The 13722-nt window shown below is 53.4% G+C and overlaps 1 protein-coding gene across 3 annotated transcripts in view; it reads right to left on the bottom strand.

The window, feature by feature from the left end:
• PPP1R1A (protein phosphatase 1 regulatory inhibitor subunit 1A) overlaps nt 1–13722 on the bottom strand; it is a 205562-nt gene that overhangs the window by 1295 nt on the left and 190545 nt on the right. Inside the window, exons 2-6 of one of the 3 annotated variants that reach the window (XM_081082900.1) lie at nt 10299–10521; nt 5838–5898; nt 4862–4899; nt 4487–4550; nt 304–459 (exon numbers count right to left, since the gene is read on the bottom strand). In XM_081082900.1, coding sequence (XP_080939026.1) covers nt 304–459; nt 4487–4550; nt 4862–4899; nt 5838–5898; nt 10299–10382 — 403 coding nt within the window. In that variant the 5' untranslated portion in view covers nt 10383–10521. Of the gene's footprint in view, nt 1–303; nt 460–4486; nt 4551–4861; nt 4900–5837; nt 5899–10298; nt 11029–13722 lie in introns of those variants that run through there. The other 2 variants (XM_081082899.1, XM_081082901.1) reach the window with 2 other exon arrangements.

Raw genomic sequence — 13722 nt, 5'->3', positions numbered from 1 at the left:
CAGGCACCATCATTATCATTTTATAGACTGAGGTTAAGTTGCTCGAGGCCTCTGGGCTGGGAAAGAGGCAGAGCTGGGACTCTAGCCTATGAATGCTGTGCCCATTATGATGGACTCCCCACATTCAGCCACAACAGGGAGCTCTGATGGCCAGCTGGGAAGGGTTGGGTCATTTGGTAAGGAAAGGGGAAGAGATGCAAATACATGCAATACGTGCAGATACATCCATATTCTGAAGATAGTTTCTGGCTCTTCCTAGACGCTTCCCCACCATAGGCTGCCTCCTCCCGGGCTGGAACGTACTTTGTGCTTTCCCAGAGGCGCCCAGTCTTGACTCCGCTTCTGCGTCTGTGGTCTCAGGGGGGCAGGTCTCTTGGGTCTCTTTGCTCTCAGCGGCTCCCTCAGGCTCCTCTCCCTGCTGCTGTTGCCCCAGGTGATGTTCAACCATCATCTGAAGCTCTGGGGATGCAGAGAAAGGGAGGGAACATTGGACATGACTGCCCAGAGCCTCCTCTGTGAACACTCAACTTCAGCAACCACGCTAAATGGCCATCACACACTGCCATGCCCTGAGATCTGAACAAGGAGGGACATTCGCTAGGCAATTAGGAGGGACTAAAGCTAGACAATAAGACATATTTCCTTCAAAGGTAAGAAAGGTGCCCTGGCTGGCGTGGCTCAGTTGGTTGAGCATTGTTCCGAAAGGCTGCTGGTTCAATTCCAGGTCAGTCAGTGCACATACCCTGGTTGCAAGTTTGATCTCCAGTCGGGGTGCGTATGGGAGGCAACTGATCGATGTTTCTTTCTTACATTGATGTTTCTCTCTTTCTTTCTCCCTGTCCCCTCCTCTCTCTCTCAAATCAATAAAAACATTTTTTTTTAAACAATAAGAAAGGTGAAGGGAAGAGCCTTTAAGAACAAAAGGCTCTAACTTGTTGGGATACTTGGTCTCCCTTGGGGGCAGGAGAAAAGACTCAAGTTAGAGTAAAAAATATTTGAAATCAAAACAGCATAAAAAGAGACACACAGACCAATGGAAAAGAATAGAGAGGCCAGAAATAAACTCACACCTATATGGTCAATAAATATATGACAAAGGGGGCAAGAACACACAGTGGGGTAAAATTAGTCTATTCAATAAATGATGCTGGGAAAACTGGACAGATACATGCACCCCCCCCCAAAAAAAACAACCTCCCCCCCACAAAACTAGATCACCTTCTTACACCATATAAAATAATATACTCAAAATAGATCAAAGATTTAAATGTAAGACCCAAAACCATAAAACTAGAAGAAAACATAGGTATAAACTCTCTTAATGCTCTTAGTAATATATATATATATATATATATATATATATATATATATATATATATATATATTTTCTGATATATCTACATAGGCAAGAGAAACAAAAGAGAAAACAAACAAATGGTACTACAAACTAAAAAGTTTTGGCACAGCAAAGGAAACTATCAACAAAATGAAAAGACAACCTGCTGAATGCGAGAAGATATTTACCAATGATACATCCGATAAGGGGTTACTATCCAAAATTTACAAAAAACTCATACAACTCAACACCAAAAACAACCCCCAAACAATCCAATTAAAAAATGGGCAGAGGATGTGATAGACAATTCTTCAAAGAGGACATACAGATGGCAAATAGATACATGAGAAGATGCTCAATGACACTAATAATCAGAAAAATGCAAATTAAATCTCAATGAAATATCACCTCACACCTGTCAGAATAGTTATCATCAATAAATCAACCAACAATGACTGTTGGTGAGGATGTTGAGAAAAGAGAACCCTCTTGCACTGTTGGTGGGAATGTAGATTAGTGCAGCCACCGTGGAAAACAGTATGAAGGGTCCCCAAAAACTTAAATGTGAAACTGTCTTACAACCCAGAGATTTTATTTGGGTACCTATCTGAAGGAATCTAAAACACTAATTTGAAAGATATAGGCACCCCTTTGTTCATTGCACCATTATTTACAACTAGAGGCTTGGTGCATGAAAATTTGTGCACTTGCTGCAGGGGGCAGGGGGAGGTTCCTCAGCCCGGCCTGTGCCCTCTCACAGTCTGGGGCTCCTTGGGGATGTCCACCTACCAGCTTAGGCCTGCTCCCCAGGGGATGGATCTAAGCTGGCAGTCAGACATCCCTCTGGCAGCCTGGGACCCCTCAGGGGATGTCTACCTGATGGCTTAGGCCCGCTCCCCAGGGGATTGGGCCTAAGCTGGCAGTCAGACATCCCTCTGGCAGCCCGGGAGCCCTTGGGGGATGTCTGACAGATGGCTTAGGCCTGCTCCCTATGGGGACATCCTTAGTGCTGCTGTGGAGGTGGGAGAGGCTCCTGTGAGCCGGCTTCTGGCTGAGTGGTGCTCCCCCTGTGGAAATGCACTGACCGCCATTAGGGTTAATTTGCATATTACCCTTTTATTAGATAGGATAGCCAAGATATAGAAGCAATTTAAGTGCCCAGCAATAGATGATTAGGTAAAGATGTGGTACAAATACACAATGGAACATTACTTGGCCATAAAAAAGAATGACATTTTACCATTTGTGACAACATGGGTGGACCTAAAGGATATTATACTAAATGAAATAAGTCACATAAAGACAAATATCATATGATTTCATTTACATATGGAATTGAAAGAAATAAATGAACAAACAAAACAGAAACAGACTCATGGATACAGAGAATAAAGTGATAGTTGCCAAATGGGAGGGCATTTGGGGGTGGCCAGGTGAAAAAGGTGAAGTGATAAAGAAGTAAAAATTGATAGTTACAAAATAGTCATGGAGATGTAAAATATAGCATAGGAAATAGTCAATAATATTTTAATAACTATGCATGGTGCCAGGTGGGTACTGAAATTATCAGGGGGATAACTTCGTAAATTATATAAATGTTTAACCGCTATGTTGTATACCTGAAACCAATCTACACTAATAAAAGACAAAGATGCTAATTGACTGTACCTTTGCTATGCTCAAGCCACGCCCATCAGCCTATCAGGGTGACTATATGCAAATTAACCCAACCAAGATGGCGGCCAGTAGCCACAGAGCTGGAGCAAGCAGGAGGCTTGGTTGCCCTGGCGATGGAGGAAGCCAAGCTTCCCACCTGCTCTGGCCTCCGCAAAAGGCAACAAAGTTTCCATTATAGAAGCTAAATAATTCCCAGATACCTGCTTCCAGTCAGCCTCCACTGGGAGCTTGGGTGGCTGGGGGCTGTGGCCAGCCTGCAAACAGCCATCAGCCCCTCATCCAGGCTGGCCAGGCACCCCAGTGGGGAACCCCACCCTGAAGGGGGTGTGGCCAACCTGCAAAAAGCCGTCAGCCCCTCACCCAGGCTGGCCAGGCACCCCAGCAGGGACCCCCACCCTGAAGGGGCTGTGACCAGCCTGCAAACAACCCTCAGCCCCTCACCCAGGCTGGCCAGACACCCCAGAGGGGATTCCCACCCTGAAGGGGGTGTGGCCACTCTGAAAACGGCCCTCAGCCCCTCACCCAGGCTGGCCAGGCGCCCCAGTTGGACCCCCACCCTGATCCAGGACACCCTTCAGGGCAAACCAGCTGGCCCCCACCCATGCACCAGGCCTCTATCCTATATAATAAAAGGGTAATATGCAAATTGACCCTTACAACAGAATGACTGGGAATGACTGGTCACTATGACACACACTGACCACCAGGGGGCAGACACTCAATGCAGGAGCTGCCCCTTGGTGGTCAGCGTGCTCCCACAGGGGAGCTCTGCTCAGCCACAAGCCAGGCTGCCGGCTGACAGTACGGTGGTGGTGGTGGGAGCCTCTCCAGCCTCCTCAGTAGCGCTAAGGATGTCCGACTTCAGCTAGACCTGGCCCTGGCTGGCAAATGGACATCCCCTAAGGGCTCCTGGGCTGCCAGAGGGATGTCTGACTTCCATCTTAGGCCCAATCCCCCGGGGAGCGGGCCTAAGCCAGCAGGTGGTCATCCCCTGAGGGGTCCCAGACTGTGAGAGGGCACAGGCTGGGCTGAGGGACCCTCCTGAGTGCACAAATTTTTGTGCACAAGGCCTCTAGTATAGAATAATACTGAATGTCTACTATAATTGAAAAAAAATTTGAGTAACTTCTATGTGTTACACCCTATACAGGGTGAGTTCACATAGTTTCTTTAGCTTAACTGCTGTAGTGAGGTTGTATTTGGGGCTCAGTAGGTTAAGAAGGCCACTCAGCTAGTTGGGAAACAGAGCTGGAAGACAAATCCAGTTTGTCTAGCAACAACCCCACTATAATACAGACTTAATGACTTCTCAAGGATTCTTTCCAAAGGGGCATTAGGTCAACTGCACAATCTCAGGCACAGAGGGGACGAAAGAGATGGGAGGAATTGGGGGTGGGCAGAGGTGAAAGAGGATATATGTGGGATAAATGGTGATGGGGGAAAAAAAAAAGAGATGGGAAGGATCTTCCAAACCTTTCATTGTAGGTGTGGTCCTCGTCACCTTCTTTCGTTGCCGTGGAGACATGGCCAAAGTGGACTGTGAAGGACAGAACACAGTGGGTGCCGGCTCTCTCACTGGCCTCCTCTGCCTTGTCATGCTTTTGGATTGCAATTGGGGGTAGGTGTGGACTTCAGAAAGTGGAGAAAGAAAATTCCTGCTTCTCCAGCCCCCACAATGGCGAGCAAGGAGACTGTGTGGGGGGCATGTTGGATGTGTGTGTGCATGCACATTTGGGGGGTACAGGGATGAGGAACTCAATGTTTCTGCAGATGGAGTGTTCTGAGGAATAATCCCTTAATGAGTCTGTGGGTTCCCTGGGCTGGGCTGAGTGGGAGGGGCCAGCTCACCTTGAGAAGGGGGTTGGGGATCCGGTCTTCATCTATCTCTGAGGGGAACAGGAAAAGGAGAAAGTGATGAGGATGGGAGATCAGAGGGTCCCTCGGAGCTGACTTCCAAGGGTAAGAGCCTGTGCAGTCACCTCCTTCCTGATGTGTCCCTCAGATCTGCCCCTAGGCAGTTAGCCCTGGAGGCTGCCCCTGGCCTTCTCCTTCCAGCTTCCTCCTGCTCTGCTGCTGGCTTTACCCCTGCATCTAATCCTGTCCTTGACCCTATGGGTTTATCTGTGTCTACATCCTTGCATCAGACCTGGAGGTTCCAGGATTGTGGTCCCTTTGCTGCATACGAGGGAACATTGGAAAAAGAATAGCAAATTGATCCCGTGCAGGGGCCAGGAAGGTGCAATCATTCTCACTAGTTGGAGGCCAGGGGAGACTCAGGCATCCTGAATTCCTGGCTAGCTTATAAGCATGACCACCTCTCTTCCACTCTCCTGTCAAGCTCCCCATGACATTCCCTGAGACCTTGCTCTCTCCCCAGACCTTGATGGGGACACTGGTGACCAGAATGCCAGCTGCTCCCTGAGCTTTTTCTAACTTTCCCTTTCCCCTCTGGGGGCTGTGAAGATAGCTGATGGAGGCGGTCCCTCCCCCGCACAGCTGTCATAGCCTCTGGGGGTGGGGGCAGCAGCATCTCAGTTGCTGGAGAAACCTGGAAGGCTGTTGCGAAGCAACCAGCACTCAGTTGACCACCCAATTCCCGAGGGCTTAGGAACCAGGTGGTCTCTCTCCCCTTCCTAGCATTGCTCCATCTTCCCAGAGCAAAGGAAATCCTCCTGCTAATCCAGCCATCACTTTTCTGCCTCCAGGATTGAGGAGATCTCTGATTTCTCAGACCTGCCCTTCTATCTAGCACTCACCTTCCCTCACCGGACCCAGCTGTCTTCAGCAGCCCCCACTCCCTTTAGTGACCCATTCCTGGGGTTACCTGGGGATGACTGGTCACTGGTCAGCACGAGCGTAGCAGGGGTGGGCCGACGCCTCCGAATCTGAAGGAAGAGGTCAAGTACATCAAAGCCCCACCCAATACCACTCACTCAGCAATGTAATCCAGGTCAGCCAGTTAGCACACCTCAAAAAATACTGTTACACAGAACCCGTTGTCTCAGGGTGGACTTTCCTGTGCTCATCCCTCTCTGTTGGGGACCCAAAAGACCACCCCCCATTCTGCATCCCCTACCCCTTTTCTGTATCTGAATCCCCCCTCCCCCAGTCCTGGCCCTAGCTATCTATCTCAGCAGTTGTATCTGCTCTAGTACATCGATCTCTGGCCCACTGTCTTTCCGTCCATCCTGGATCAATGGTCAGAAATAACCCAGGAGGTGCAAGGCTCTTCCCTCAGTCTCCCAGCCCACCCCGCAAGCAGACATTAACCCTTTGTGGATCAGCACCTGTAGAGAACACCCCTCAATCCCCACTCTGCCTGGGGGGACAGCACAGAACAGGCAGGTCTGAATGTGCATGTCCCTGGCCTGTGCTCCTCACTTCCTAATGTTTTCCCTATCCTTGGACACATTGCCTTTCTGGTTTGTCAGGAAATATGTCTGTGAAAATCCTTGTCATGGTAAATATAAGTGAGCAGTCCTGGGCAGGACCCTGGTCAGCTGAAAAATCTTATCCTGAGCTTCAGGTCCCATTCTAAGAAATCTATACTAATAAAAGGGTAATACGCTAATTAGACCGGGAGACCTTCTGGGAGACCTTCTGGACGTACTTCCAGACAAAGCCAGGGTGGTGGGGCCGAGGCAGAGGCGGTTAGGGGTGATCAGGCCAGGAGGGGAGGGCAGCTGGGGGTGATCAGGCTGGCGGGGGGAGGGGGAGGGCAGTTGCGGGGGATCAGGCCGGCAGGGGAGGGCAGTTGGGAGCAACCAGGCCTTCAGGGGAGGGCAGTTAGGGGTGACCAGGCTGGCAGAGGAGGGCAGTTGGGGGTGACTGGGCCGGCAGGAAAGGGCAGTTGGGGGCAACTGGGCTGGTAGGGGAGCAGTTAGGGGGTGTCAGGCTGGCAGGCAGAAGCGGTTAGGGGCAATCAGGCAGGCAGGCAGCCGAATGGTTGGGAGACAGAAGTCCTGGATTGTGAGAGGGGTGTGGGATTGGGCCTAAACTGGCAGTCAGACATCCCCCGAGGGGTCCCAGATTGGAGAGGGTGCAGACTGGGCTGAGGGACCCCCACCACCTGTGCATGAATTTTCATGCACTGGGCCTCTAGTTAACATATAAGAGCTGATTGCTGGGCTTCTGAGCCCCTTTTCCCATTGCTGTTCTTTTGTCATGCTGCCAATAAAGTTGATTGTTGTTGAAGTTGGTTCAAGGACTTTTGGGACATGTAGTTTTTTTCTGTTTCTTTGGAGGGTTTAGGGCAGCCGTGGGCAAACTACGGCCCGCGGGCCGGATCCGGCCTGTTTGAAATGAATAAAACTAAAAAAAAAAAAAGACTGTATCCTTTTATGTAAAGATGTTTACTTTGAATTTATATCAGTTCACACAAACACTCCATCCATGCTTTTGTTCCGGCCCTCTGGTCCAGTTTAAGAACCCATTGTGGCCCTCGAGTCAAAAAGTTTGCCCACCCCTGGTTTAGGGGCTTGGAAGCGAGGGTAAAGGTGGGATTGGAGTCCCTATAGTTCCCTCCAGGACAGCAGAAAGGAGGGAAGGTTAATGGGACTGGGAAAGGGGCTAAAATTATTCAGAGCTAAGAAGAGTAGGGTGAGGACACTGAATGATCAAATCCCCATCTTTGTGTGTCCATTTAGTATTATTCCCATTTGCGGTGAAGGTGGTAAGATGCCTGCCCGTCTCTAGGCCCCCAAAATGGGTATCGCCACAGCAAGAGGGGCAGTGTCAGTCTGAGAGGCAGACTCTCCCCAAAGAAGAAATAGAATGCACAGAATGGGGGTATGTAGAGGTAGGGCAGTGTTTCTCAGGATAATCCAGTGGCCTCTGTTCTGGTGACATTTCAAGGTCCCTGGCACGACCAGTCCCACGTGTGTGCACGCCGCATATATGCGTGCACCGCACAAACATTAGCTGAGTCCATCTCTAGCTATTCCTGGTGCAAATGTGCAGGGTGCCAGCCGGCAGGCATGTGTGCTTCCTGTATGTGGGTGGGGGCCATCCTTCTCCTAGGAGGGGACTCCTCTCCAGTTCTCTCTTGCTCTGCGGGAGGGGCTGGCTGTGAAAGAGACAGGGAGAGGGAGGGTGCGGATTAGTGGGAGTTGGGAACCTGAGAGGGAGACTTTGAAAGGGCAGCAGGGTTCTGTGATCCCTTCCTTACCCAATTTCCTTGCCTTGGACAAGATTTCTAAGCACTCAGTGTCCTTGAGAATGGTGAGGGAACAAAGTCAGACTTCCCGAAGCAGCTCCCAGACACCTGACCTATGCTCTTTTCTTTCTTCCACGCATCCCAAATCTCAGCTCTCAAGGACACTTGGTGCCTTTGCCTCTGATTTATCTTCAAACCTGTCACGCCAACGACCTGGTAGTTGTGGGCACCCCTCACCCCCTGCTGTCCTGCACTCCCTAATGCAGATCTTCGGAGCGTTTTTTTGCCTTCCCTTGTCAGTCTGGGATAGGAGCTCCTGCCAAACCTGGAGCTCTTTGCCTGCACACGTGGATAACACAGCAGGAGGGGTTGGGGTTAGACTGCAGGTAAAATTTCAGGCTTGGCAGACAGATTTCTGAAGATTAGAGAAAAGCAGGCTCAAGGCCCAGCTCTCCTTTTCCCTCTGGCTCCTTAGCACGGCCTGACCCTTCTCCTCTGCCCCTACACCCCCGAACCAGCTGGCCTCCCCCTCAACGCCCAACACACACTGCACCTGCCTCCTCTGACACCACACTGAGGCAGGTGTCACGTAGTGGTACCTGTTTGTGCCAATGGAAGGCATATCTGCTGGAAACCTCACCCCTAACCCCCACGTTCCACACTCTTGGGCCCTTTCTTCCTGGCTCTGAGGTTATCTGTGCGAGTCCCCTGCCTGCAGGCACCATAGCCTTTCTCCTGCCCCAGCGAACACTCCCCATGCTCCTGGCTCTCCACCCTCCTCATCCTCAGGAGCTTGGAGGTCTCCCCACAGTCCCTCACTCTACTGTCCCACCTCAGAGATCTGGAGATGCGGCTCCCCCAGGCCAGAGAGAGGATGGGGACCCAGGGACCTAACTCCTACCCACACTTGGGAAGCTGAAGTTATAGGGAGAGAGTGTGTACCTTCCCTGCCCCTTCCCACCCAGACCTTGTTCTACCAACCAGCTGGATCAACAGAAGGAACACTCTGTCAGCCCCTCCTGACAGGCCAGTGTTTTTTCAGGTGGGGAGGCCAGCAGGGCCTGGCAGCCAGTTGGGGGAAGTAGGGAACTGACCTTGTGGGAATGGATATTCGTTAGGAAGAGCGATGCCCAGGCAAATGGACAGAGGACACAAAGGAGATGGAGAAATGAACAATTATCTGGAAACAGGCTGTGGTATGGACCACGGGTGGTCACCTTCTCCACTCACGCTCACTGTCCCTGAGACACACACTTGCTCACACACTCTCATAGGCTTCTGCTGCCTCTGCCAGGCTGCTCAGAGCTAAAAATAGGCCAGGCCAGGAGGCTGGGCCGGGCTCTGGACTCCCACCCCTTGAGCAAAGGCCAGCACAGTGCTTCTCCCCTGCCTGTCGCTCAACTTGAACCCCAGTCCCTCGAAAGCCCCTGCCTGTGGCTTCCCAGTGCCGTTCTCTCCACACCACCCCCCACTCCTCCTCCAAAGGGCAGTAGTTGGGAAAAAAAGGACCCATGTGTCCGGACTTGCAGCCAGGGGAGCCTCAGTCTGCAGGGGGGACCACCCCTCTCCCCAAAGCCCAGCCCTCTCTGTTCCCCAGCCCTTCGTTCTCACTCTCTGGGATCCAGTAGGCGCGGTCCTAGTTAGGAGAGCACTGGGCGGGCTATTGCTCTTCTTTCCACTCCTACACCTACAGCATCGGGCTCCCTCCATTATCCCCCTCTCCTCGGACCCCTCCCCAGCCGCTGCGGGGACCCTTCGGCGCGGCGCCCCCGCAGAGCACAGAAACCCGCGGGGTTGGCTGGGTGGAGGACCCAGACTGGCGAAGGCCGAAGGCCGGAGGGGTCATGTCCTCAGGCAGCCCCTCTCCCGGGGCTGGGGAGGCAGAGAGCGACTCTGGTGGAGACGAGCTTCCAAGGGAGGCGCTCGTCCTTCTGTCCGTCTCCAAGAAGCAAGGATAGGGACGTGTGGCTCCCACGGTGGGGGAGGGGGTGGAAGACCCCCAAACTGAGCGCATCCGCCCTTCGAGGCGCACTGCTCGGGGAGGACCAGGCAGGGATCTCGGATCAGACAGTCCTGGGGTCCCTCGTCCTTGGCTGGGCGAGTCCCCTGCCGCCCCGCCCTGCTCCGCACCTGCTCCGCCGCCTCGGGGTCAAGGTGCGGCTCCAGCAGCGGGACCGTGAACTGGATCCTCCGAGGGCTGTTGTCCGGTTCCATGGTTGGGCGGTGGCCGCTGGCCCGCGCTGCGGCGGGGAAGGCGGCGGGACTCGGGGCTGGGGCGGGCGCGCTTTCTCTCCGCTCCGCTCCGCTCCGGCCCGGCCCCAGCCCGGCGCGCTCAGCTCCGGGCTCCTGGCTCCTGGCTCCGCGCTCCCAGCTCGCGGCCTCCGGGACTCTGCAGCCGCCTATTGGCTCCGCACCGCCCCTCACAGCCCCCTCCCTTCCCCCCGGCCCCTAGCCTTAACCCCGTCGTGGCTGCGCCGCTGGCGGCGGGGGTCCCCACCCCGAGGGCGGGCGAGCGGGGTGTGGCCGGCGCCAGTCCTGGTGGACAGCCCAGGCGCGTGTGCAGGTGTCCCCGGATTTCGGGCAGGGGAGGGGTGTGGCGAGCAGCTACCTAGAACTTCTCCAAGCCAGGCAGGGTTGAGGGCTGGGAAGGTGGAGGGGCCCTGCGCAAGAGAGGAGGCAGTAAACGCGAAAGATTTCATTTCCTTTCATGAGAAAGGGGGTTGTCTCCTAAAGAAAAGCAGGAAAGGGGATTTGGGTATGCCGCAGGAAGGATTAAGGCTAGACGTGGAGAGGGACTTTCCCCTGAGAGAAGACATTAGGGCGCAGGTGGAAACTTGGAGCGGAGGTGTGGGTCTGGGCACAGGTCCTGTGCTCCCTGGGTGGCAGGGAGGGGGACTGAACCCTTAGAGGGTCTCCAGAGACCAGAGCCTCTTCTCCAAGTGCTGATGGCAGTGGGTGCAGGGCCCAGGGAGAGAGGACCATCTGGGACTCAGCAGAAGGAGTAACGGGGGTGGAGAGCCAAGAGCGCTTGTGAAACAGATTTCTGTTTCTGCTTGCTAAATTATGGGGATGGAAAAGCAGGTGAAAGGCCTGCAAGAGGAGGATGGTGGAGAGTGGAGAGGGAAACTCCTTGGTGGGGTGGCTTGCTTACAGATGGCTTGGGTTTCCACTTTCACTATTGGCAGAATATGAAATAATCTGCTGTAACTGAAGGGATGGGGGTTAGACTATGTGAAGAACTTACTAGTTTGATGTAGGACCAGGATGTCAATCAATACTAGAGAGTAAAGGAGATAGAATATTCATAGGAGCTGTGGGCACTATGCCAGGTCTGGGGGCCTCTGGATAGATAGAGGAGAGGTGCCAGGACACTGAGGAGGGGAGGTCTGGACATTCTGGGGGCAGGGAAGGGAGAGGGGAAGAGAAGGACTGGGGTGGGGAGGACAAGGGACAGGGAATTCTAAGGGAAGGTCCCAGCAGCGACCTGGGCCAGAGATCTGTTCCTTTCGCTTTAAACTGAGCAACTGGCAAGTCCCATGCAATCCATGCCTGCTTCTCTGGGGACCCCATGGACAGCCTCTCCTGTACAGGGTCAGCCGTAACCCTCAGTTGCCTCTTCTCCCAGGCAGCCCTTCTTTGGCCTGGATTTCACATGGTCCCTTCCCGTATTACCTCCCAAAATAACCTCCTCTGCACCCACCCCCACCCCCACCCCCAGCCATATCACTTCACACATGCCAGGCCCAGCTCAGTTTTCTCAGGGCAGTGCCGGGGTTATAGGGGCCCAGTGGGCCAGCCAGACCTCCATTTGCCGTAACTGGCTCTGTTTTGCAGTCATTTGGACTCCAGGACCCCCTACACCCAGCCTGCATTTGCAGGGCTCCCTTGCTCTCTCTTTGATGTAGCAGGGCCGGCCTGGGAAACCGCTGATTGGAGTCCTCAGCCCCTCTTTGGTCAATTGCTACCCACTCCCTAGAAGTGACAGCAGAGGGAGGGGGTGTGTGGCAAGAAGCCAAGAGGAAGATGGAATGGTAGATACAGGTGCTCGCTCTGACTTCCTTTGCACTCACGCACCTCCTAAGCACACATGCACAGAGCAGGGTCCAAAGTATCCTATATAATAAAAGTGTAATATGCAAATCAACCAAACGGTGGAACATCCTGTCTGTGGGGGGGCAGGGCCGGTGAGCAGGCAGTGCCAGCAGGTAGATGGAGGGGATGGCATGGGGTGTGTGTGTGTGTGTGTGGTGGCGACCAGGAGCGGCGGAGGGCCGATGGGGGGCTGGGGCCGGCTGGTGCTGTCCCCAGATCACCCACTGGTAGCCTACCACAGAAGGAGACCAGACTGCAGCTTAGGCCAGTTCCCCACAGGGAGGGGGCCTAAGCCATCAGTCAGACATCCCCTGAGTATTCCTGGACTGCAAGAGGGCACAGACTGGGCTGAGGGACCACCCCTCCATCACTGCTGAGTGCACGAATTTTCATGCACCAGGCCTCTAGTCCTTTAATAAATAACTTGTCTATTCCCTACCCCTTCCATCAGGATCCTGGAACTTGAATTCCCACACCCTTGTCTCTGGGGCCTCGATTTCCTCATTTGTGCAATGGGCAGAAGAGTCCCTACCTGTTAGGGTTGAGTATCCTATGAGGTAAGGTATCTGGCACATGGAGCCCTCAACAAATTAATAGCTGCTGTTTTTCTTGTCTTGTTATCTCTTAGAAGGGCAGCGGAGTTAGGAGAGAGACCTTGCCAGGCCCTCATAAGACCTTCCACTCCCGCCCCAGTCATCCAGTTTGCCTAGGTCTCTTTCAGAGTCCCTTCTTCCTCTCACATTCGGCCTGGCCATGGAAATTCCTCCCAAAGTCTCATAACATTCTTCATGTTGCTTTCTCAAGCTCCAGAGTCTTAAGCTCTCTTCTCCAAAAGCTGTAGGTCAGGAGAGGTGCCCAGAGAGCTCAGGCTTTGGAGAGATGGCTGATGGAGGACTGCATGGAAAGAGGGGTCCCCGGAGCAGCTGGTGCTGGGGTGGAAGCGGAGGAGGAGAGAGCAGGGAGAGGGAGGAGAGACAGCTCTTGGTACTGGCTTCTGGAGGAGGCTGGGGGTGGGTGGTAAAACGTTTATGGGTAGTGGGGAGATGGCATGTGACTGGCTTGCAACCTTTGGTGCTGGGGTCTCCACATGAGCTGCCATGGGTCTGTCTGTGAAGGTGTGAGCATGTCGTTTTGACTTTTTTATGCTAAGAGCTGAGTGAGTGTCTGTTGGGCTTGTGGGTGGAAAAGGTGTGGGTTGCTCACCCACAGGGCAGGGAGTTGCAGAGCACACCATGCCTGCTCCTGGAGCCCTTCCTGGAATGAGTAAGAGTTGGAGCCCGCCTTTCCCAGCCCCTTCCCCCAGCTTGCACGGGCCTGTGCTTGCGTGTGCAAGCGTTCATGTCCCTGCTGCAGCCACAGCCCCTGCTGGGGGAGCAGTAGCTGTTCTGTATGGTACACTTCTGGATCCATGAAATATTCAAGGTTACAGGGATGTGACTCAATGGTGCAATCATTTAACAGC

The sequence above is a fragment of the Myotis nattereri genome (genome assembly GCF_964212035.1).
Source record: "Myotis nattereri genome assembly, chromosome: 2".
Taxonomy (NCBI): domain Eukaryota; kingdom Metazoa; phylum Chordata; class Mammalia; order Chiroptera; family Vespertilionidae; genus Myotis; species Myotis nattereri.
Note: the sequence above shows the minus strand (reverse complement) of the source record. Positions and strands in the feature narration are given on the sequence as shown.